This window comes from Micromys minutus, assembly GCF_963924665.1.
Source record: "Micromys minutus genome assembly, chromosome: 32".
Classification (NCBI taxonomy): Eukaryota; Metazoa; Chordata; class Mammalia; order Rodentia; family Muridae; genus Micromys; species Micromys minutus.
Window position 1 is genome coordinate 5,535,652 of NC_137967.1, and position 24,122 is coordinate 5,559,773.

Genomic DNA, 24,122 nt, shown 5'->3' on the forward strand with positions numbered 1-24,122 from the left:
TGGGCTGGCCTCCTCTTGCTTTTAAGGACCCTGTGACTTTGCCCAGCCACCCACCGCATCCGGGAGCTTTGTCCCTGAAGGGAGCTGGTTACAGCCAGTCCTATCTGCACCTGGGAAGTCAAGGGGCGAGGTCAAAGACTGCTGGACCCACGGTCACCTTTGGGGAACTGCTGTCCTGCCTTCTTACGGATGGTCTAAACCTTAAAGTGGAGCGGTCCCTGCTTCCTCTTACATTACTCTGATTTGGGGAGGTAACATGTTGGCTTTGGTTTGTTTTGTGACAGAGAGCAATCCCCAGGCACAGATAACAAAAGAGCAGATTTATTGAGGCAGCAGTGGTCGGGGGATGGGGACCCTAGGGCAGGGTGCAGGCCTCCTGAGGCCTGGAGTTGCAGACCCTTTCCAGGCACTGGGCACTTAGGACCGTGGCAGCAGGCAGCCGTTCACAGGAAGTGGATCAGCTTGTGTGCAACCAGCAGCCAGCCTCCTCCACCTCCTTGGTCACCACCAACAGCACCTCGCACAGGCCTTGGGCCAAGGCCGCTGCCAGGAAGGCCCTGAGGGGGAAAGTGGGAAGACTGAGGTCTCTGCAGTCAGGCAAGTCCATCTCCTTGCGGGGTATTTCCAGTGTTGGCCCATCCTGCCGCTTCCTTTACCTGACACCATCCTCGTCCCCCAGGGCTTCAGGTGCCCGTAGCTTTGAGTCCAGATTATAGTAGATGCCATCCACCTGGCGTAGGGCCACCCAGTGTCTGCGGCGCAGTGGCAGGGACAGCAGCCCCAGCGACACAGGAGAGGGTAGGTTCAAGATCAGGCCTAGTACCTGGGGCAGGACCAGCTGGGACAAGGGTCTGGGGAGGGGAGGGATAATAGTATGAGGTCCCAGAGACTGAGGTCTGGGTTGTGGGACACAGAGGCACTTGGATCCTGCTTCTGTCCCCAGAATGACTGTCTATTCGCCCACTGACCTATTACCTTCTTCTCTACCTGTCGACTCCAGCTTTGGTTTGTTTAGGCTGATCTCGGGTATCCCCGATGCGCACCATGACAGCCTATGGAATGCTGGGGACGGAACTCTGACCTCACATACTCTGGGTGCATCCTCTCAGCTTTTTGCTGTCGGCCCTTTTGAGCCAGGATCTCCATAAGTAGTCCAGGCTGGCTTCCAACTCGGCCCTGCCTTGGGCCAACGGGATGGCTCCACTATACTTGATTTAACTTCTGTCTTTCCCGCCTTCATCATGAGTCGCTCGTTTGGATACCAAGTTTATAACTTTAAGACGTTCCCATCTGCCAAAGCCTCCCCGGAGAAAACCTTCCCCTCTCTACCTTCAAGCCACCCTGAGTCATCCCACATGCCCAGAGCCAGTGCAGCCCACAGCCTAGGCCCTACCTCCTCCTGTCCCACCACACAGCGGCCAGGCCCAGGCCTTGCAGGGCAGCCATGATCACGTTGACATCATAGTTGCCGGTGCCCAAGAGGCTGCGATGGGGGTTCAGCCGGGAATCTGGGGCTAGCCTGGGGGTGAGGGGGCAGAGCCAAGGTTTGAAATCCTGGAAAGGCCTCCACCTTCCCACACAATAGGAGGCTGGGAGCCTGGCCTTTGACAGCTCTCTCTTCAAGCCGCACACGGCTTATCAGGCCTCACGTCCTGTTCTCCCTCTACCCCCGAGCCTTGCACTCTTGGACTAGCTAAGGCTTTTGTCTTTTCCAACTCAGAAATCCTTCCCAGACTCTAGTCTCTCCCTCCAGCCCACCTCTGACCTCCAGAAGCCCTGAGCGGCCCTGCCCCCTTCCTATTTCCACCTCTCCCATGACTCCCAAGTGCCCTGGACAAAGCCCCTGCCCCTCCATCCTTCCCACTCATTGTGGTCTCTCTCCAGACCAGCTTCAGATGTCATTTCTCCTGGGAGAGGAGTCTTCAGACCTGAGACTGTGCTCAGAGTCTCTGGGCGACAAGGATACTCATATTTGAACAGAGTGCCTCTTTCTTTTGGTAATACCCTGCTCTACCCTGCTCAGAGCTCTCCCTAGTGCCCTATCATCCCAGGACAGACTCCCACTTCCTCCGGTGGCAAGTAGGCCCTGCATAGCCTCAGCACCAGCTCTTAGCACCCAGTCATCCCCAGCCATCCCTTCTGCCCAAGCCTCCCCTCTAGCTCTCCCCAGCTCTGTGGCCCTGCTCCTCTGTAGGACTGGACCCTCGGTGAGCAGTGTCAGGAGGGAACTGACTGCTCATGGCTAGTTTCCCAGCCTTCCATCTGCCTCAGCTCTAGCTGTGGAGCGTGTCCCTGGAGAAAGAGCCGGTGGCAGGAGAGATGAGTATCTTCTAAAGCAAATCTAAAATTTGAGGATAAGGGCTGCCTTTGGATGTGGGCATGGGCTACAGGCTGGGATGTCTGTGCCCATAGAAGGACCCTGCGGTTTGGAGGTTGGAATGGAGAAGAGAGATTCTTAGGAAAGTTTCTTGAAAGTGATGACTGAAATCGTGAAGCTCACCCAAGTGACTAGGAAGGGGGAAAATGCCTTGTGTGACAGGGGAATAGCCTGTTTGGGGCCAAGGAGAACAGTGAAGGGTGAAGCTGCAGAAAGGCAGGCAAAGACCTGAGCGCCCTAGCCCTTGGAGTTCAGCCTGAAGGACCTGAGCTATTCCCTAGGAGCGCTGGGGAACCAAAGAGGGGTAGAAGCAGAGGAGGGGACAGGCAGCGTGGGGCTGTGTGTAGGATGGGCAGGAGGAGAAAACCAGACAGCTGGGAGGTTGTGACAGACGCTCAGATAAGAGAGGTTGAGGTCAAAGCTGGGGCTGAGGCTTTGAGAAGCAGCAGGTGGGGGAGCAGGTGGAAGAGCAGGCAACAGCTCCTGGATCTGAGCCCTGGCCCCCAGCTAGGCTCCCAGGCAGGCAGGCTCCTGCTCTTCCAGGGCCAGAACCAATGGCAGTCACCTCTTGCAGATTTCGTCGGCTGCTTCCTGACTAAAGAGCTGCTCTTGGAGAACGTTGTTGAGAGCGTGGACAGCACACAGCTCTAGCCGCTGCCGCTCGTGATACACTGAGGGTGGACTCGGCCTCGCTTCCGGCGCCTGAGACATGCCCTCCTCAGCTCCTGCTGGGGGTGGGAGGTGGGACAAGGAGGTGTTAGGCACCTAGACTCTTGGTTATCCGGGTCTCTAGATTCCTGTGTCCCTGGGCAAGGTCCATTGAGATGGGGATTGGGGTTAGTTTAGGAGGACTCAAGGCCCCTGATCCTGTTTCCTAGGCTGTCTTCAGAGCATAGAGACACCTTTAGAGCCCAGTCCTGGGGGGCGCGGGGCGGGGCGTGTAAAGGCTCTTATCTGCTCACTTGGCAATAGAGACCCACCCCCACTACATGTCTCCAAGCAAAAGGGTCATCACCTAGCAACGGACTATCGCCCCCTTCTGTCCCTAGGAAATAATACCTTTTTGGTTCCCAAGCAACAGAACAACCCCACCCGCTTGGTAACTCCGTTCGTTTTCTGATCACCTAGCAATGGAGGACTCCTCCTTTCCCGTCTCTGGGTAACAGGGTCTCTTCTGGTCGCCTAGCAACGAAAGACTTCCCTAGGTCAATAACCAGGGTTCTCTCCTCCCTTCACCTGACAACAAGGCCCTCTCCCAATCACTAAGCAACAGGAGTCCCCCCTCCTTCCTGTCACCTGGCAACCAGGCACGATCCCACCCGGCTTTGCTTGCCTGACCCTCACCCCGCCGGCCTTTTTGCTCCCTGGGACCGGCCGCTTTCGCATTCCCTAGGCAGCGATCGGGAGGTACCACGCTGACAGAGCAGGCGGAACGGACTACAGCTCCCAGCGACTTGTGCGCGCCGGACTGCGATTCCCGAAGGCCTCCGGCGGGCGTCTAAATAGGACGCTCAGTCCGGAAGTCCGCTGGGGGCCGCTGTGCCACGTGAGACTACAACTCCCATCGGACAGCGCGGCCAGTTCTCGTTCTCTCCCAGGGCTCACTGCTGCCTAGAGGTTTCTGGGAGATGTAGTAACTAGTGATCTCGCGATAGCTTTCAGGGGGCTGGTTTGTGTATGTGCTCACACGCTGCTGCTATGACGTCATACACGGTGTGTAGCTGAAGCGTGACGACATAGTGGTGGGGACAAGGAACCAAAGAGGCCAAAGAGAACAGCGGGCAGAACTCTGATGTTTACTAGGACCCATAGTAGTCAAGGCAAGGGTAGTAGGGGAGCAGATTCAGCAGAGATGGATCCCAGGTCTGGAGGGAAGCTGACAGCAGCCTGTGGGGAGAATGAAAAACTAGGATGACAACACAGTCACATGGAGGTGACCATGGTGAACGTGAGTTTAGAAAATGGTAGTGTGGTACAACCCAAAGAGGATACTCAGAAAGGGATGTGGCTTGTGGATAGAGAGACCTAGAGGGGGACCCAGACCCTGAGAGAAAGCGGGGCGGGCAAAGAGAGGCGCATAAAGCCTGGGAGTGAGAACTAAGGATGGGCAAAGACAGAAAACTGGGGTGAGACACCCAACATGTGAGCTCTGCAGAGCACGAACGCCAAGGGACCCTTGAAGGGGCCTGGCCGCACCCAGTAGGCTGTGCCAGAAGGCTGTAACGGTAGCAGAGCCGGTGACAGCGCCAGGCTGGGCTGGGTTCTCTCTGTGGGTGTGCACGGCGAAGCTGCGGCCTGTGGGCCCTGGGGGGCCTCTCAGCTCCACATCCACCACGTGCATGTCGGGGAGGCTGCAGTCAGCAGAGAAGAGCAGTCAGTCATCTCATCCGGAGCGTACACAGCTATGCCACCTACTCCCTTTGCTCACCTAAGGTCAGCCACAAGCACCCCAATGACACGATCAAAGCCTAGACTGGGGGCCGCCAGAGCAGCGGCTGCCATTGTGTTAGAGTTTCGGGGGGCCAAGGGGCAGAGGCCACGCACAGGACCCTCATAGAGCACTGTGCGGGGCCCACTACTCTGTGCTGTAGCCAGGGGTCCCTCCAGCCGGAAGCCATCAGGATGTGTCGCCATGGTGACTCGAAGGCTCTGGAAGCAATGGCAGTGTCAGAAGACCGAGACTCTTACTTGTTCCCTCCGGTTGCAGCTCGAATGGTTCTCACCTGGAGGCCTCCAGCTGAATCCAATCTGCTGATGTCTTCACTCCCCCACAGGGCCCCTCGGGCCACAAACACAGAGTGGCCCCAGTGGTTTGAAGCCTCCAGGAGCTGTCTCTCTGTGGTCTGGTCAGCCAGAGCTGAGGGGGATCCCACCTTGGGACATGTATGGTAGAGAGTCAAGGCCAAGACCCCGATCACTGCTGGAGGGTGGGATGCAGCCAACCCAGAGGAGGCTCACCAGAAGGTTTGCATGGCGAAGGATTTGTACCCCTGATTCATGAATTAGTTTTGGATGAGCTACTTCCACCACAAGGTCAGGGTGCCTGGGAAGGGAGATATGGACGGGGAGGGCCTTGGAGAAGAATCAATCAGGCCTCCTTTCTCTTAGGTGAGGGTTTGGAGGGATATCGCTGCTTACCCTGGCTTGGGAGGGAGGTGGGATGGTGGATGCATTCTAGTCTATCTTTATGTGCACCGAGAGTCAGAAAGGGTCAAAGGTCAGAGGGAAACAGAGGCAGCTTTGGGAAGGCTTCTTCTGTGGGCCACTGACCTTTCCTCAAGGGTAGTGAGGTCATGGAGCTGCAGGGCAGGGGGCACAGTCCCTGCCATTCGCCCAGAGTCACGGTTCCACACAAAAACAAGTTCTAGGCCCAGTTCTGGTCCCTGAGCCAGAAGCCGGGACACAAGGGACTGTCCTGCAGAGAAGAGAAGGCTAGACATCCGAGGAAAGGACAGAGACTCCCGAGTCAGGGAGATGGGGGAGGAGGGACAGAGACCCAGAAAGAGACAAACAGAATACACAGAAGCCCAGAGAGAAGAGATGGACAGACACACAGACAGACAGAATACATAGAAACCTAGGGAGAAGGAGAGACAGAGACCCTCCCCATATATACACAGAGACACAGAAACAGGGACAGAGACCTAGAAAGAGACAAACACAGAGAGACAAACACACACACACACACACACACACACACACACACACACACATGAGAGCAAGAGGAAAGGCAAACAGAAGATAGGAGGGAGAGGGAGGAGAGATAGAGAGAGAGACAGACAGACAGGCACAGAGCAAGGAAGAGAGAGGGAGGGAGGCCCAGTGAGTGGGCAGAAGGCAGGCTGGGGTGAAAGATATGTGGGGGCAGAGATGTTTCTGGAACCTTAGGAACAGGGGCATAGAAGGAGGCCCCAGGCTGGTTCTTACTCACCCAGGCGGCCGTAGCCCACCACCCCCACCTTGTGAGGAACTCGAGGGGCCATACTGGTGGCCATGGCCTTTAACGCATTATCTTGTAGTAGGGGATCTGCTGTGCTTGCTGGCCCCTGGGCCAAACCTGAGCAGTGAATGATCTTTGGACTTTGACCCTGACTGTCCACCGAGGGAGGGAACAGAGTGGGGATGTGTGTCCTTTTCGAGCCCTCTGCCCTCCTGGGCTGGCTGGCATGGTGACTTGGAAGCTCGGCCTTGCATGGCCCTGTGTGCCCACTACCCTACTGCCTCCTGTACAGCCCACGCTCTCTTGTTCCTGCTGAGGTAGAAAATTCCCTTTACAATGCCCCCTCCTCAGGCTGGCCAGCAGGTTGTCAGGGAGACTGCATTTTGCTTGGGATAGGAAGCTTGGAAAGAAGTGGAGATGGGAACTTAGGTCTTCCACCAGGCCCCCTACAGACCTCTTGATCTCCCTTTTCCCCTCTAAAGTCTAAGTGGAAAGGTCTGGCTGGAATGTATGTGGTCCTGCATGCTCCACATGTGTCCTGTCTTTCCCAGTCCTCCATACCCCTTAGTCCTGGCTGGAGTTCCCTTCCTCCTTCCAGTGTCTAATTGCCCTTGAGCTCACCTTAACTGTCTACCACTCATCCCACCTTGAGGCCATAATCTCCTGATTCTTTGTATTCCTGGTTCCCCACCCCCTCTCCTGCTTCCTAACCCATCCATGAAGAAGGGACCTGCATGGGTGGGGGAGTCTCTAAGTGTCCCCAGGATGAGCCCAGCCACACTGGCTGGCAGGCCTGGCATGGGACACGGCAGGCTGCAGCAGGCCAGCTCCCTGCCCCCATTGCCACCTGGTACAGCCGCAGTGTTGCCATGGTAACCAGGATCCTAGCTGAGATGGTTGCAGAGAAAGCAGAAAAGATGGAGAACCTAAAGCGCATGCGCAGCAGCTCTGCCCCAGACTCCATCAGCCGAGAGGAGCCGGATGGGGAAGGAGATAGGGCCAGAACCTGACAGTTGTCACAGATAACGAATCCCCTTAGCAACGGGGCGGGCGGGAGAGAGAAGATGCGGGGGTGGGGGCAGTTAGAAACATTAGGAAGAGGTGGGGACAAGGAGAGGAGGCAGAAACTCAGTGTGAATAGGGGTTGGAAGGCAGATTCCTGCTCTCCCATCAGAGGCCTTCCGTGTCCACAAATGGTCTAGTTCTGCTATGTGTGGATGACAGGCCAGGCTGCGTTAGGCCAGCCCAGGAGCCTGTGTGCTGTGTGCCTGACTCTGGCTACCTCTCTGTTTCCCTAGACCTCCTGGGTAACCTTGGATACAAGGGCCACTCTGAGATGTCACTAATGTCCCCCCTCTAGCACTAGTCTGGCCTCGCTACACATTTTTCTCCTTCGTGATTGCAGACGCAGCAGGTGACTGCCCTCCTTGTACCCTGGTCTGTTTATAGTGTCCCTCGTGTGGTCCAGGCCCATCTATTCTGTGCACCTCCCTCGTGCAAACCTTGTCTCCCCAGTAGCCAGGGATGTGTGTGGAAAGAAGGGGACTTGTGGGGACACAACCACTCAGTAGTATCACCCAGAAGGTTCTGTGGCTGCCTTGACCTTCAGACTGTCAGTGGTGTCTTTTCTGGACGGCCATGTCTGCAGATGGCCTAGTTAGGAGAGTTTCTGCTGCTGGGCAAGTTTTACTGAACAGCACGCTAGCATCCCCTTCTGGGGAGGCACACATGGAGCAGCCCGGAGAGGCTGGGGTGGGGTAGCTTTCCTGCCCAAGCTTCAGAGGGAGCCCAGCCCTGCCAGGAGTGTGGGCTTGGATTCACAGCACCCAGAACACCAATATCTCACAGTACTGTTGTTCCATGCTACCCCGGAGCTTTGCAGTTCTAGGTCCCTTCTGGCTTGGCTCGTGTGCTGTGAGTGTGATGTGTGAGGTACCAGTCAGAGAGGGATGGAGACAGAGACACAGAGAAGGGCAGCTACTGAGCCCCCAGCACGTTCCTGCGAGTGCAGCTGGGGCGATGGAACCGGGCTGCTGTGTGCTGGGTGAGCCCGGTCCTCTCTGCAATCTTGGGGATGGAGAGTCCCAGAGCTGTAATTTTGGAGTATTCACTGTCCCCTCCCCATCATCTCCTCATCCCACCCACAGAGTCTTTGTGCTCTGCTTCTCCTCAATACTTCCATGACCCAAAAAAAAAAAAATTTTTTTTTTTACTTTTTCCGTGTTTTTTTTTTTTTTTGTTTGTTTTTTTTTTGTTTTTTTTTAAAGTAATTACAGAGCAGGTAGTGATTGACGCAAACCTCCCGTCAGTATCAAAAGAGTCTGTGGGGTGGGTGGGGCCGGCCAGGGCCGCGAGTGGAGCTGGCTGTTGGGGACACTGTCGGAGTTGCCCCCCGGGCTCTGGTGAAGTTGTCTGTCTCTTGTGTTTGAGGGTGAAGGAGTTGGAGGGAAGGACAGGCGTCAAACTGCAAAAGAAAAATAAAAGAAAGAAAAAAAGGAAAAAGAAAGAGCCATAAAAGGGTTGTTGGGATGAGGGGAAAGGGTACCCCTCGAAGAAGCTCCTTAACCCCTGGAAGGAGGCGGGCAGGGCAGGTGGGCAGAGGACGCGGCAAGGCGGAGGGCGGGGCCACCACTCCTGATCTCCAGGTCCTTTCCCATTGCAGGACAGACAGGCGCCGCCAGGGCTGCTGGGCAAGCAGGAGCATCTCGGGCAGGCGTCCTGCGTCCCCGCGCGCCTGGGGTTAGATTTGTGTCTCTTGCACGTTCTCCTTGGAGCCGCTCTTGAAGAGCAGAGGTTCATGGATGGAGTTGAGGCCGGGGCCCTTGGCCCCGCACCCGCCTCCTGGGTTGCCGCCATAGTGCGCCTTGAAGGCGGCCGCCACGTAGTGGTGGTGGTTGAGGTGGTCTCGCTCCAGCGCCGGAAGGGCCAGGTGGCTGTCCCCACCCACGCCTGCGCCTCCAGCCACCGCCGCGGCCGCAGCCACCGACACAGCGGAGGCAGCGGGCAGCTCGTCCTCCACGTTGATGATCTCCACAGTGCGCGTGGGCCCGTGGTGCTTGTGCAGCTGGTGCTGCTTGCGCAGCTTGTAGAAGGCCACCAGCATCACGGCGGCCATGAAGGTGATGGCTACGAAGCAGCCGATGATGATTTTGGTAGTCTTCATGACATCGTCTAGGTCCTTGAGCGCATTCTCTGTCACGTCCGTGATGGGCACCGTGAAAGCCTTCTCCGTGGGCCGCGAGGAGCGCGGGGCCGGTGCCGTGGTGGACGCTGAGGCCGGGGCTGCAGCGTCAGGCCGGCCGCCGCCCCACGCGCCATCAGTCGTGGGCCCCGGGGGCTCCTTCTCAGTACCTCGGGGCTGCTGGGCCTCCTCCCCCGGCTGCGTCTCCAGCGTCTCCACGGTCACCGTGGTGAAATAGGTGTAGCCGCCCGCGCCCCCTGCGCCGCCCCCACCCCCCGGACCCCCGCCACCGGGCCCTCCCGCAGCCACGGGGTCCACGGCCGACACGTTAAGCGTGGCCGAGGCAGTGGTGTTGCCAGCCGAGTTTGTCACCATGCAGGTGTACTGGCCCGTGTCCTGCACGGTGACATTAGTGAAGTTGAGCGTGCCGTCGTGCAGAACCGAAATGCGCACACGGTAGGAACCGTGTGTCATGAGCGTGCCGTTAGGTGTCAGCCAGTTGACCGAGGTCATGGATGTGCCCGTGCGGCACTTGAGCTCGGCCGCCATGCCCTCGGTGACATTGAGGTCTGTGGGTGGCTCCACGATGACAGGGGCATAGCAGGTGAAGTGCGACTGGTCCAGCTCACCGATGTAGCGCCCCTTGAGGCCGGCGGGCGCATGGCAGCGCGCGCAGCATGTGGTATTGCTGGGCACTGTCTCCTTCAGCCACCAGCTGAGCCACAGCACATCACAGTTGCAGTGCCAGGGGTTGTGGTTCAGGTGGACACGCTCTAGGCGGTGAAGGGGCGTGAAAAGGTCGTGCGGCAGCGACATCAGGTTGTTGTGGGACAGGTTCAGTTCCTCCAGCGACTTGAGGTCGTCGAAGGCATTTCTCTCGATAGTGGCCACTTGGGCATGCATCAGCCACAGCTTGCGCAGGCTGGTGAGGCCCTGGAAGGAGCCGGGGCGAATTAGGTCCAGCCGGTTTCCTGACAGCTCCAGCTCCTCCAGGCGCACAAGCGCTGTGAGGTTGGGGATGTCCTTTAGGTTGCACATGCCCAGGTTGAGGTAGCGCAGATTCACCAGCCCCTCGAAGGCCGCCTCCGATATGTACTCCAGCCGTTTCAGCTCGCCCAGGTCCAGGCGGCGCAATGAGGGCACACGGTTGAAGGCATAGGATGGGATGCTTTCGATGGGGTTGTTGCGCAGCCACAGCTCCCGGAGCTTGGACAAGTACTCAAAGGCCTGCGTGGGCACCGTGGTCAGCCGGTTGTCGAAGAGTTCCAGCGTGTTGAGACTGGGCAGCCCATTGAACGCTCCCACCTCGATCTTGCGCACCAGGTTCTTGCTCAGCTGCAGGATCTCCAGGTGCCGGAGGTGCTTGAACGTGTCCGTGCGGATCACCTGCGGGGAGACGCGTGTCAGTACACCTGACAAGTCTGGGAGCTGCAGGACTTTCCCCGCTCACAGCAGGAGGAGGAGACTCGGCCACCAGTGGGTGGGGCTACGGACGAGACCTAGGGCTTCTAACATGCTGGACAGGGCTCTGTGACTGAGCCACATCCAGCCTCTCGCGGGAAGATTCTAGATGGTTGATAGCCACGGAGCCACGCCCTAACCCCTCACTGGGGGATTCTTGGCAGGTGCCCTACCATCATCCCCAGCTGTCTTTTCACTTGGTATTTGGAGACAGGGTTTCATTCAGTTCCCAAGACTGGCCTCAAACTTTTCGTCTCCAGGCTTCCAGCTCTCTGGCATGACAGGCCGGTGCCTCCATGCCTGACTTACTGGTGCTTTTTCTGTGGCCCTTCGCATATGCACCTGTCATTCACCCTTCAACCATCCTAAAATCTCTCTGTCCAGAAAGGCTCACTACATGGTTTTCTGGTTGTTGAGCTGGGTGGGCCTGTCCCCCTCCTGTTTTGATGGACAGATAAAGAAATCAAGGCCGCAACTGTAACGAACACCACTGTCCCCTCCCAGCCCTGCCTCGCCTTCCTTGCTGTGGGACCTGTCACTTGACCTTCTTCCAGGGTCAAATCCCTCAGGAAGCGGGGGCCGCAGAAGGCTGACGAGAGACCGTGAACATGTCCTCACGCTGTTGGAGCTTCCTGAGCCTTCTCTTCACATCAGGACCCTGAGCGTGGGCCTCATGGGCTTTGAGGGCATGCCACCCTAGGGAGAAGAGCCCTGGCCCACTAACCCAAATCCTTCATCAGAGCAGCACCTGCAGAAGGCAGCCCTGAAGCCCCGCCCCTAGTGTTTCAACTCTTTGTCTCCTCCCCTCTACCACTGCCTCCACCTTCACCCCGCCCCCATCACCCATCCTCTGCAAGGGTGTTTAGACCTACAAACCTGACACTTCCCTACTCACAGCTTGGCACAATACGTTCTCCTACCCCATCCAAGCTGCCTACCTAGATGACCAGGGGACAGTGATGTCCCATACAAACTTAAAAAAAAAAAAAATTATCGAGTCAGGGTCTCATGTAGCCCAGGCTGGCCTTGAACTCACACATACCCATGGGTGACTCGAATTCCAAATCCTTCTGCTCCCACCCAGTGTTGAGATTCCAGGCCCGCTCCAGTGTGTGATTTAAGCAGCAGGGCTGGGGGCTGCAACCCTGCACTTACTGCATGCCAAGCAGGCATTGCTGACTGCACCCTAGCTCAAGCTCCCCTAAGGAGCCAAGGCCCTGGCTTGAAGCAGTTCGTGCTTCGTGGACATCGCCTTCCCTTTGCTTCACGCTTCCTCCGTGTCACACACTCTGACGAGCTTTGCAGAACCTCAGGCTCACCCCTGCCTCCGAGCATGTATGTATCTGCTGTTCTAAGCACCAGCCTACCACCTCTCATGGCCGACTCTTCCATCTTCCCCGGGTTCAGATCAGGGCTACCTGCTCTGGAGGGCGTCTTGGTTGTATCCCTCATGGGTGTGAGGTGCCTGTGTGGTTGTGTCACCCACTAGAGCCTTGGTTCTGGGTTTGAGAGCAGAACTGCCCATCTGCAGCAGAATTGGTTTGAAAGCAGTCCCTTTCAGAACTTCTGTCTGGGACACCCACTTTTTCTTGGTGCTGGGGAACCTAAAGCCTGGAAGGCTCTCAGGTTTATCTGATCACAGAGTCACACCCACGCCTCCTTACTTGTGCCGCTAAGTCAGAAGCACATTTCATGAGGACAGTGAACAGCGTAGGCTCCTTGATGGTTCTCGGAGCTGTTGTGGTTTTAGGGGGAAGAGATGAGGAGGGATGAGAGAGCAGAGGATGGGGACTCATGTGTGTAATTTATCCCAGCTGTCAGAAATCTGAGGCAGGGGGATTATTGTGAGTTGGAGGCCACCCTGGGCTACCAGTCTCAACCCCACCCATATCATAGCCCTTAAGAAGAAAACTCAGGAACTCTCACTGTGGTACGTTAAGTGGTTGGAGTTTGGATAGAGATTTCAAGTAAGGAACAGAGAAGAGGGCTGAAAAGGAAGGATGGCCCCTCAAGACACACTGCCAAGGCTGGTACCAAGTGAGAACCATGAACGAAACAAGCATTCACAGGCCCCTTTTTCCTTTTGGTGGGGGGGGGGTGTCATCTGTGCTCCTTTTAAGGAGACATACATAGCAAGGAAAGAAAAGCCTGGAAGACACAGGAGTTGAGCTGTGTTAGCCTTTCAACACACCCATTCATCCTCCTCCTCCTCTTTAAAAAAAAATGCTGTGTGTACGAGTGTTTGCCTCTGTGCTCGTGTGTGAGTATGTGTGAGAGTATTGTGTTTGTGTGTGTGTCTATATGTGTCTGTGTGTGAGTGTGTGTATGTGTGTCTGTGTGTCTATGAGTGAGTGTGTGTGTGTATGTGTGTGTGTTACCCATAGAGACCAGAAGAGGGCGCTAAATCCCTTGGAACTGGACGTTGAGTACTGAACCTAGGTTCTCTGGAAGAGCAGCAAGTGCTCTTAAGCATCCCGGCTTCTCTCCAGCCCTCAATCTACTTTTCTATGTCTACAAAATTATATATGGTTAAACTTTAAACTTTGGAGGTTTTCAAGACAGGATTTTGCTTTGTAGGCCTCGACTTGAAGCCAAGTCTCCTGCTTTGGCCACCGAGGTAGCTGAGAACACAGGCGTGTGCTGGGATCATCAATCCCAACTGATGTTTAATCCAGTTGATTAGATAGAGAAATGCTGGGAGATCAGTAAAGCCCATATCTGGAGGGTGTGGCTCAGTGATAGAATCCTTGCCTAGAATCCCCCGGTAAGGAGACGGGGTGTGGTTCAGTGGTAAAGCACCTGCCTGTCGTATGTGAGACTCTCTGTTCAGCGGTCAGATGAGTACTGACTGCAATCCCACAGGGATGCTTTGTTCTAAATCTTTAGCTCAGCAGGTCATGATCAATGCCTGTCCTGCATTTTGGCTTTTGCTTCCTCCCCTCCCCCAATGTCTTCCTTTGCAGTTGGTGGCCAGAGTTATCCAAGGTGCAGTTCGGACTGCAGTGACTTCAGTGTGCACGGGCACAAATACACAGGCACATAGACAGACAGACAAACAGACAGACACACACAGACACAGACACAAACACACCCTGCTCTCTCTGCATCCTCCCTTCCAGTCAGGGACAGACACAGGTCCCCTTCACTGGTTATACTCTGAGTTCTTGGCAGTTTCCTGAGACGGTCCCTGCATCCTCTGGAGCCCCCAGGAAAGCCATCTTTGGTATCTGCTTACTCACCTACTCCACATGGTCCCACTTATGACTTAGCTTTTAATAGCCCCGTCACACTGGCTGCCACTGGTTTGACATGCCATGTTCCTGTCTGGACCGTGAGGAGGCCGTGGTAATGAGGTCTGTATGCGCAGCATTCAGTGCAGTGCTGGGGTGGCAGAGCCAGGTTTGAAGGCGAATAGGCCCGGTGATGTGGAATGCAGTCAGTTAATGGGAGCGAGAATCGCTCAGGAGACGAGACGCTGGGTGCACCTGTGAGGGGGTTTCTAGACTGGATTTGAAGACCCATCCTGAATGTGGGTGACACCCTCTTACAGACCGGCGAGTTCCGGACTAAATAAAAGGAGAGATTGAGCTGAGCTCCCGGGGACTGAACGCAGTGTGACCAGCTGCCTCCCCACTCCCGACTCTGCCTTTACTGACTTGTTGGACAGCACCCAGAGAACCATGGGTCAAGAGTCCAGAGAAACCCCCTACCCTGACATCGCTTTTGTCAGATACTCTGTTATAACAGTGAGAAAAGTTACCAACACAGACCCTTGCTAGACAGCAGCAGAGATGCTGGAGACTTGCCTGCTCATCTTTCAGCATGGGTGACAATGCCAGAGACTGAAGCCCAGTGGCAGACAGTACTTGGGAAGCTGAGGCAGGAGGATTGCCATGAGTTCAGTAAGGCAAGATTATGAGTTTCAGACAAGGTCATCAAACTTACTGTGTCCCAAGGAAGACCTTGAACTCTACCTCCAAAGTGCTGGAATTATAAGGGAGTGGTTTATACAGGGCTGGAGATCGAACTCAGGGCTTCATGCGTGACAGGCAATCACTCTAGAAGCTTCACTCATTTGAGCCCACAGGAATTACTTCTACAATGCTTGCGCCTATCCTTTTCTGCCTCTCCTGAGGATTGGATTTCTTATGATTCCTTTTCTCCTCTACTGCTTTAGAATTTATAGGTGGCCTCTTCTCTCTAGTGGTTGCCCTTGAACACTGTGGTGGATTGAACAGGAATTGGCCTCAATAGGCTCATATACTTGAAGGCTTGGTCTTTAGGGAGTGGCACTGCTGGAGTGATTAGGAGGTGTGGCCTAGTTGGAGGAGGTGTGGCCTAGTTGGAGGGGGTGTGGCCTAGTTGGAGGAGGTGTGGCCTAGTTGGAGGAGGTGTGGCCTAGTTGGAGGAAGGTGTGGCCTAGTTGGAGGAGGTGTGGCCTAGTTGGAGGAGGTGTGGCCTAGTTGGAGGAGGTGTGGCCTAGCTGGAGGAGGTGTGGCCTAGTTGGAGGAGGTGTGGCCTAGCTGGAGGAGGTGTGGCCTAGTTGGAGGAGGTGTGGCCTAGTTGGAGGAGGTGTGGCCTAGTTGGAGCAGGTGTGGCCTAGTTGGAGCAGGTGTGTCACTAGAGGTCAGGCCCAGTGTCTGTCTGTAATGCGTCTGTCTCTCCATCCCTCCTTGCTGCCTGCTGATCAGGATGTACAACTCTCAGCACCATGTCTGCCCACATGCTGCTATGCACTGCTGTCATGATAAGAGACTAAACCTCTGACACTGTAAGCCACCCCCATTGACTGTTTTCTCTTCTACGAGTTGCCTTGGTCATGGTGTCTCTTCATAGCAAGAGAACATTGTCTAAGACAAACAAATGCTATCTTTTTTCTTAGGTTTCTTTTTCTCTTTCTTTTTTGAGACAGATTTGCCAAACATCCCTGGTTGCCCTGGAACCCCAAGCAGGTGCCACCACACTGGCTTTGATGGATGCTTTGGATGCTTTGAGAGGTTCTATGTCATTCTGGCCCTTCCCTTGGGACAGATATGAACAGGACAGACACATTTCTAACCTCATGGAGCTCATAGTATGGTAATTAGTCATCTATAATGGTGTAACTGTGGCATCCGCAGCATGCTGGGGTGATGGGCCTCAGTACCCCAATGCCATCTGGAGCACTCCTGATGTCCTCCCAGACTGGGGTCAGGGTCACAAAGCTACTGTGATCCTTGGTTGTCAATTTGACTATACCTGGAATTAACTAAGACTCAAATGACTGAGCACAACTCGGAGGGCTAGTTTTCTTTTTCGTTTTAGTTACATCATTTGAAATGGAAAGACCTACTTCTAATCTGGACCTCTGAAGTGGGAAGATCCAGTGTTAACACGGACCCACCTTTAATCTGGGCCACACCTGCCTCTGAGGACATCTGAGGCTGGCATCTGTTTCAGACAGTATTGGGGTACTGAGGTCCATCCCTGCACTGAGGCTGGAAGCGCCACAATTACCCCATAGAGGGTCATGAATTATCATACGATGGTCTCTCTGAAGTCAGGAGTGTGTCTCTCCTGTCCACATCTGTCCCCAGGGAAAGCCTCGAGTGACATAGTCTATACAAAGGACACGGGAGGAGGAAGCATGCTCTCTGCCTGCTTGCTCTCGCTGGCAAGTCCCCTCCTTCACCAGCATTAATGTCTTCAGGATTCCAGTGTCTACTGAAGGCCAGTTGAGACACCCAGCCTTGTGGACTGAACAACTGCTGGACTCTTGGAGTTTTCCACTGGTAGACAGCCGTTGTTGGACTAGCTGGATCACGGGCTGTAAGCCATTCTAAACAATCCTGCTGTCTGACCATCTGTCTGAGCGTCTGTCTGTCTGTTTGTCTCTTGAACTGTCTGTCTGTCTGAATGTCTATCAATCTGACTGTCTGACTGTCTGTCTGTCTATCTATCTATCTATCTATCTATCTATCTATCTATCTATCTATCATCCATCCATCCATCCATCCATCCATTCTGTTCCTCAGGAGAACCCTAACTTGCCAGACACCATGCGATGACTCTTGCAGCAGGGAGCCCCCCACCTCTTGTTCAACCCTGCTGTGACAAAAGAGAAAGGGAGGCCCAGGGTCTAGAATGACAGGCCCCAGCTAGCCACATCTATCCCCTTAGTCCTTTAGGACCTGCTGATTGTTGCCTGGTTCCTTGCAAGAGCTGAGGACCTAGTGGAAACTCAGGCAAGGGAGCCTGGCCCCAGCCCTTCCTGTAGCCTGGCCCCTCAGAGCACCACACACTTCCTTCAGTCTATAACGGACTGGAGTTGAGTGAATCACACTGTGTTCTGCTAGGGCTTTTAAGAAAACAAACTATCAGGAGATCCTTTATTAAAAATTTAACTGTGGTAGGAAAATGATTAAGTGGACCGTTCATCCTAATGCTATTAAGATAAATTGTTTTCATGCGTCCTGAATGTAATGAGGCAGGGAAAAAAGTTGAGCAAGCTTATGAGTTATGGTTCCTTTTTAGCTTTGGTGACACAAATGTTTGTTTTTAACCTTAAAAGATGCTGGGCTGGAGAGCTGGCTGACTCGGTTAAGTGCTGGCCATGCAGACCACCACACCCTGAGTGTGATCTTTAGAACCCACAGAAGAATCTTGGTGTATCTGTGACCCCAACACTGGGAATGCAGGCTGACCCGTGGGGTTGGGTGGCCAGACAATCTAGCCATATAAGTGAACTATGTAAAAACGGTGTAAGGGGACAGAAGAAGATACTTGATACCAATCTCTGGTCTATACATGTATGCCCACGCAACACATACACACAATGTACCACACACAAAGTACGCACATATAAATCTACACAACCCATATGCAGACAACACACACAGACATTTGTACACACATACCACAAACACATACACATATACACATACCATACCCACATATCATACACAAACACCATACATACACCCACAGCACACACACACATATATACCCACACACTCCCCCACATACACACCACACATCTACATATGCCCATACCATGCATACACATACGTATACACACACACACACACCACAATACACCCACAGTGCACACCCCTACACCCCACACATACACATATCACACACACACACACACACACACACACACACACACACAAATAAAACTCCCAGCTGTTTCAATGACAGCTTCTTGTGTTTTTCTCTTATCTTTTGATAAGGTGCCTTCCTCTTCCACAGGATTCTTTAGTGGTTAACACATGGCTAGGGCCATGTGTTGGCACCAGATTGGCAACTTAGTCACCCAGGCTTGGACTGGTCTCCTTCCTCCCTCCCTCCCTCCCTCCCTTCCTCTTTTCCTTCCCTTGTGGCCAGGGCTTGCTGTGAACTAGGAAGTATGAGGAGCTGTGCTGAAAAAGCTGAGCTCTAATTCCCCTTCCTGACTAAGTCACCCTTGTATTTCACCCTCTCGGGCCTCACAGTGCTCTGTCTGTGCTGAGGAAGGGCTTGCAGGGTTGGTGGGTCCCCTCCTCCTTCCTCTCCTCACTAGGAGAATTCACAGGCTTGCAAAGATGGCTCCAGGCCTTGACTTCATTCATGGAGGTGGAGTCTCAGGGCCTAGGTCTAGACGGAGGAGTGCATGGTCCTCAGGCGGACACCACAGTCCCAGGTGTTCACACATGGACACGCTGCACACGTGGAGATGGGATAAACGGTGTGGGCCACCATGGCTTTGTTTCCTGCCATGCTGGGGATGAACACTGTCCTGTTGTAGCTGAGGACACAACTGAACCACACCCCTAGTCCCAAACCCCCAGACTTTTCAGTAGCTCTGACAGGGGACCTGTGAGCCTCACTTTACCCAGGATGAAGTGGAGGTCTGGGCAGTTCCCACAATGTTCCTGAGGTGGGGCGTGGGCCCTGTATGTCCCTGGACACGGAGCACATGGGGACTGATGGGTAGATGAGCTGGTGGGGAAGGGCACCCCAGAAGGAGGAAGGTGCCTGTGTTTGAAGAACCTCTCGGTCAGTGTTTCCAGGGCCAGGGCATGGGATGGAGAGGATGGAACTCAGAGGAAGGGCGTGCTGTATTATGGTTGTAGACCCACCATGCAAGAGGGTTATGGGAAGTTACAGGCCAGCCTGGGCTACAAAATAGAACTCTATTTAAGCCCCCTTCCCCCTACACACAGTTGGCAAAACGCTTGCCCAGTTGGCAGGAGGGCCGGAGTTTGATTTTCAGAATCCATTACAAAAAAAAAAAAGCCAGGTGTGGTGGCAGGTGCTTGTCACTTTGGGCTGGGGATCCCTGGAGCTCACTACCCAGGGAGCCTGGCCTGACAGCTGAGCATCAGGCACTGAGAGACTCCTCACAGGATGTGGCTACTACCAGAGAAATGGTGTCTGAAGTTGTCCTCTGGCCTCCACACTTATATGAGCACAATACAAATATAAGTGCACACACACACACACACACAAATATACCACACACACACAAATATACCACACACACACAAATACACACCACACACACACACAAATATACCACACCACACACACACAAATACACACACCATACACACACACACAAATATACCACACCACACACACACAAATACACACACCACACACACACAAATACACACACCACACACACACAAATATACCACACCACACACAAATAAATCACCCACACAAATATACCACACACCACACACACACAAATACACACCACACACACAAATATACCACACACACAAATATACCACACACCACACACACACAACATCCCCCCCAAACACTATATACATACCACACACACACACCAAACCACAAACACATACACCACACACACTACACACACATACCAAAACATTCCCACATATACACAACACACACACCACACCACATACACACATACACCACACACATTATGCCCTATACACCACACACATACCACACACATAAACATTCACACACACCCTATACCACACACACACACCACATGTACACACACACCACATGTACACTCACATAACACACACACACACACACACAAATACAACACACATACAACACACATACACACTGTACACACCATACACACACACACTAAAGAATGTCAGGGGTGGGGGCTGGGAAACTTCTGTTGGTGAAGTGTTCACGGCGTCCCATCCCCCACCCTCTATAAACTAATCGTGGTGGCACTTTTTTGTCATCTCAGCCTTTAGGAGGTGGGGACAGAAGGACCAGGGCTTCGAGATTATTTTCTGCAGTGCACTGAGTTCAGGGCCAGCCTGAGGTAAACGAAGCCCCACCTCAGAGAAGAAAAGAGGATGGAGAAGGAAAAACCCAATCTCGGTCACTGGAGGCAGGTGTGTGGCCTCCCCAGGCCCCTCCCAGACAGACCAGATGACAGCCTCTGTCTCAAGTATCTACAGCAGGGGCTCTACCCTTGACCACACTCAGTACCTGGGGGGTTTGAGGCAGGGGTAGTCCGACTGAGCTATACGCTAACCATAATTTTACATTTTATTTTGAGAAATGGCTGTCCTCCTGCCCCAGGCTCCTGAGCATCTGTGAAGCCAGACCTCTGCCACCATGCCGGGCTTTGCACTGGCTGTTTCTGGTTACTTCTCCTGACTGCGGATCGGAGGCTTTCAGTGAGCAAACGTTTAGAAAACAAGACGTCACAGAGAAGTTAAATTCCCCACAAAGAGCAGCCTTGAGAAAGAAGCATGGGCAGTATTTTTGTTGCGTTCCTTGTGAAATGGTTCTTTAAAAGATTTATTTATAGCTGGGTGGTGGTGCGTGCCTTTAGTCCCAGCCCTCGGGAGGCAGAGGCAGGTGGATCTCTATGAGTTCAAGCCCAGCCTGGTCTACAGAGTGAGTTCCAGGACAGCCAGGGCTACACAGAGAAACCCTGTCTCAACAAACACCCAAAACAAGGAAATATTTATTATTAGGTGTATGGTGTTTTGCTGGCATGTATGCATGTACGTTACATGTGTCCAGTGCCCACAAAGGCCAAAGAAGGACGTCAGATCCTCCTGGAGCTAGAGTTCTATGTGGTTGTGGGTGGCTGTGTAAGTGTTCAGACATGAACATAGGTCTGCAAGAACGACTCTTTAAAAAAACAATTAAAGTATTTTATGCATATGAGTATTTTGCTTGCATGTGTGTATTTGTACCATGTGTGTGTGTGGTGCCCTCAGAGGTCAGAAAAGAACATTAAAGTTAGGAGGTTCTCAGACAGTATGTGGGTGCTGGCAATGGAACCCAGGTCCTCTGCAAGAGCAGCAGGTTCTCTTAACAGCTGGAGCATGTTGCCAAACCCCGTCCCTGGCAAGTTTTAAAATATTAACACTAGGGAACCGTTTGGAGTTCCTCCTATTTTCGAAAGCTCAGTAAAATTGATTGATCAGTTGATTGAAATGGAATCTCACTATGTAGCCCACATTGGCCTTAAACTCCTGGCAATCCTCCTGCCTCCGCCTTTTGAGTCAGTTCTTGAGCTCCACACCTTACCGAGAGCTCAGTGTCACATACGGGGCATGTCTAAGTGTCTCACAATCTTCTTCGAGACCCCGCTGTAAAACACCTATGCAGAATTCACAGAGAGGGTGCGGGGAAACTCCTTCCTTCGCCATGGCTGTGGAGAAGGAGCTTGGGTAACTCACTCCCAGGTATGGGATGCTGGCTGTGAGCCCATCCTCAAATGGGCAGCCTTTGAACCTTCTCTTTCCTTCCAGTGGTCATGGTGGAAGGACCGCATGGAGCCTCTGTGGAGGCAGCTGCATTTGGCGAGTTAAACGTACACATGGTCCTAAGACCTTTCCCTGGAAGAAGCCATCATGGAGCCCCTCTGCAAGGCCTGGGGACAGTGAATGCGCACACGGGGACTAAGTTCAATACCCAGCGCTCACATAAAGGACTAGGCCTGCCGCTCACAGTATTGATCCCGGCACAGAGAAACAGAGACAGGGACTGGCCGGGTAGCCGGCTAAGCTGCTTTGGTGAGTTTTAAGCCTGTGTGACTCCCTGTCTCAAAAACGAGGCGGACAACTCTCAGTGAATGACACAGCGGATGGAACTCTGACCACCTGCATGCAAACACACATGCACACACATGCACACACATACACACACAGCAGCAGGAAGGTAGTGAGTACTATGACTATCTGAGGGTGGTTGTGGGCAGAAAGGGGGAGGGGAAGGGTGCTTCAGTAAGGAGCCCAGCCAGGTGGAGCAGCTTCCAGAAAAGAGGAGGGGAGAGAGGGGTGGTCGTCTACCTCTGCTTCCCACACCCCAACTTCTCCAGGGCCTGGTGGTCTGTTGCCAGACCAGAGTAACCCTGGGGACACATGTTCTATTAGGTTGTGGAGTCTAGCCCATTCGGACAACTGGGGACCAGTGGGAAATTGCAGATTTAAGAAAAACAAAATGTTCCGGGCCCCGCCCTCAGCATCACAAACTTGGCAATCAATCTAAATAAAATCGAGTGAGAAGATTCCCCTTTCAGCCTACGGGGACCACTTATTATCCCTGATCTGTGTTAGAGACTCTTCCCACAGGCCTACACACGTAACCACAACGGTCACATGCTAGAGAGAATCCTGTCAATACTCTTAGGGTCCCCAGGGCCCTGTTTGGTTCTTCCTGCCCCACCCTCTGCATGGCACCCCCAGGCCAGGCGACTGTGGGAACAGGTGGTGGGAATCTCTCAGCCATGCAGGTTCTCCCTAGCGGGCGCTGAGGGGACAAGGGCCCTGCTCAGTAGAGGGAAGAGCTGGGGGCAGCCTCCCATCTGCTCTCCGATGTCTGCCGGATGTCTGCCGAGAGCCTACTGCTCACTGCTCTTGCTCTGGGTGCTGAGGATGCAAAGGGAATGGTGGCGGGGCAAGGGTGGTCATGAAGACAAGTTGACAAGACAGTAATCGGGCAATGGTGTGTGTGTGTGTGTGTGTGTGTGTGTGTGTGTGTGCATGGTCTCTAAGGATGGTATGTGTTGAGTGTGTGTGTGTGTAGATTTTGAGGATGTTATGTTAAGTGGGTACATGTGTGTGTTGTTTCTAAAGATGGTATGTTGAGGGTATGTGTATGTGTGTGTGTAGTCTTTAAGGAGGGTATGTTTTGTGTGTGTGTGTGTGTGTGGTCTCTAAGATGGTATGTTGAGGGTGTGTGTGTGTGTGTGTGTGTGTGTGTAGTTTTTAAGAAGGGTATGTTGTGTGTGTGTGTGTGTGTGTGTGTGTGTGTGTGTGTGTATGTGTAGTCTTTAAGGAGGGTATGTTGTGTGTATGTGTGTGGTCTCTAAAGATGGTATGTTGAGGGTGTGTGTGTGTGTGTAGTTTTTAAGGAGGATATGTTGTGTGTGTGTGTGTGTGTGTGTGTAGTCTTTAAGGAGGGTATGTTGTGTGTATGTGTGTGGTCTCTAAGATGGTATGTTGAGGGTGTGTGTATGTGTGTGTTTGCACACATGCCTGTATGCACAGGGCACAGATAGTGTCCAAATGACACCACCGGGTAGTGCTTCTGTGATCTTGAACTGTAAGCCAGCAGGCCCACTTCTAAGAACAAATCACAAGGGTTGAATCTAGAGCAATGGGAAGATCGGCACGAACATCTCCACGTGGAACTGAGAAGTGAGCTGGGTTTAGTGCTGGGACCAGAAACAAGGCAAGAGCTCTAGGACGGAGCCGTTCTGCCCGGCTCCCCAGCTCCCCATGCGACGAGTGCACAGCACCCAGAGTGTGGGTACCCAGCCATTTCACTAGTCTCTCCCGGAGGACATGAATACTGTGTGCTTATCAAACCACACTAGAAGCCAGGCCTGTGATATGTGCATGTAGTCTCAGCTCTTTGGAGATGGAGTTCAAGGCCAGCTTGAGAGGCATAGTGAGAATCTATTTCAAAAACCCTAAACCCACCCAGATTTAGTGGTACGGGCCTGGCATCTCAGATCCTCATAGGCACGAGGCAGGAGGATGACAAGCTTACAGTGTGCTTAGGTTATAGAGTAGGTTCAAGGGCAGCCGGGACAACAGTGAAAACCTGTCTCAAAATAAAAAGTGAAAGCAGGCTGGGGGCGTGGCTCAGCCAGTAGAGCCCCTGCCTTGGATCCTCCAGTGAGGGGCTGGGGGCGTGGCTCAGCGGTAAAGCACTTGTTGGAA

The 24,122-nt window shown here is 53.6% G+C and overlaps 3 protein-coding genes across 6 annotated transcripts in view; all 3 read right to left on the reverse strand.

The window, feature by feature from the left end:
- Nucleotides 1-299: 299 nt before the first annotated feature.
- On the reverse strand, nt 300-3,834 carry JOSD2 (Josephin domain containing 2). 4 transcript variants are annotated; one of them, XM_080908564.1, is made up of 6 exons: nt 3,722-3,789; nt 3,502-3,559; nt 2,943-3,105; nt 1,394-1,519; nt 657-851; nt 300-557 (listed from the first exon to the last, which is right to left on the reverse strand). In XM_080908564.1, exons 1-6 carry the CDS (start codon nt 3,761-3,763, stop codon nt 458-460), a joined length of 684 nt encoding a protein of 227 aa, XP_080764690.1. In that variant the 5' UTR covers nt 3,764-3,789; the 3' UTR covers nt 300-457. The 4 variants fall into 4 exon arrangements, with proteins under 4 accessions (XP_080764690.1, XP_080764691.1, XP_080764692.1 ...); XM_080908565.1 differs by lacking the exon at nt 3,502-3,559 and having other exon boundaries at nt 3,722-3,834; XM_080908566.1 differs by lacking the exon at nt 3,502-3,559 and having other exon boundaries at nt 2,943-3,102; nt 3,722-3,832.
- Nucleotides 3,835-4,220: 386 nt separating this feature from the next.
- On the reverse strand, nt 4,221-6,372 carry ASPDH (aspartate dehydrogenase domain containing; the record flags this gene model as incomplete). The annotated part of the gene is made up of 7 exons (XM_080909098.1): nt 4,221-4,264; nt 4,574-4,728; nt 4,806-5,026; nt 5,101-5,250; nt 5,336-5,420; nt 5,648-5,792; nt 6,309-6,372. The coding sequence occupies 7 exons, from the start codon at nt 6,370-6,372 to the stop codon at nt 4,221-4,223; spliced, it is 864 nt and encodes a 287-aa protein (XP_080765224.1).
- A 2,685-nt stretch (nt 6,373-9,057) lies between these two features.
- LRRC4B (leucine rich repeat containing 4B) overlaps nt 9,058-24,122 on the reverse strand; it is a gene marked incomplete at both ends in the record, with an annotated part of 19,012 nt that continues 3,947 nt past the window's right edge. Inside the window, one exon of the mRNA XM_080908584.1 lies at nt 9,058-10,884. Coding sequence (XP_080764710.1) covers nt 9,058-10,884 — 1,827 coding nt within the window. The remainder of the gene's footprint in view (nt 10,885-24,122) is intronic.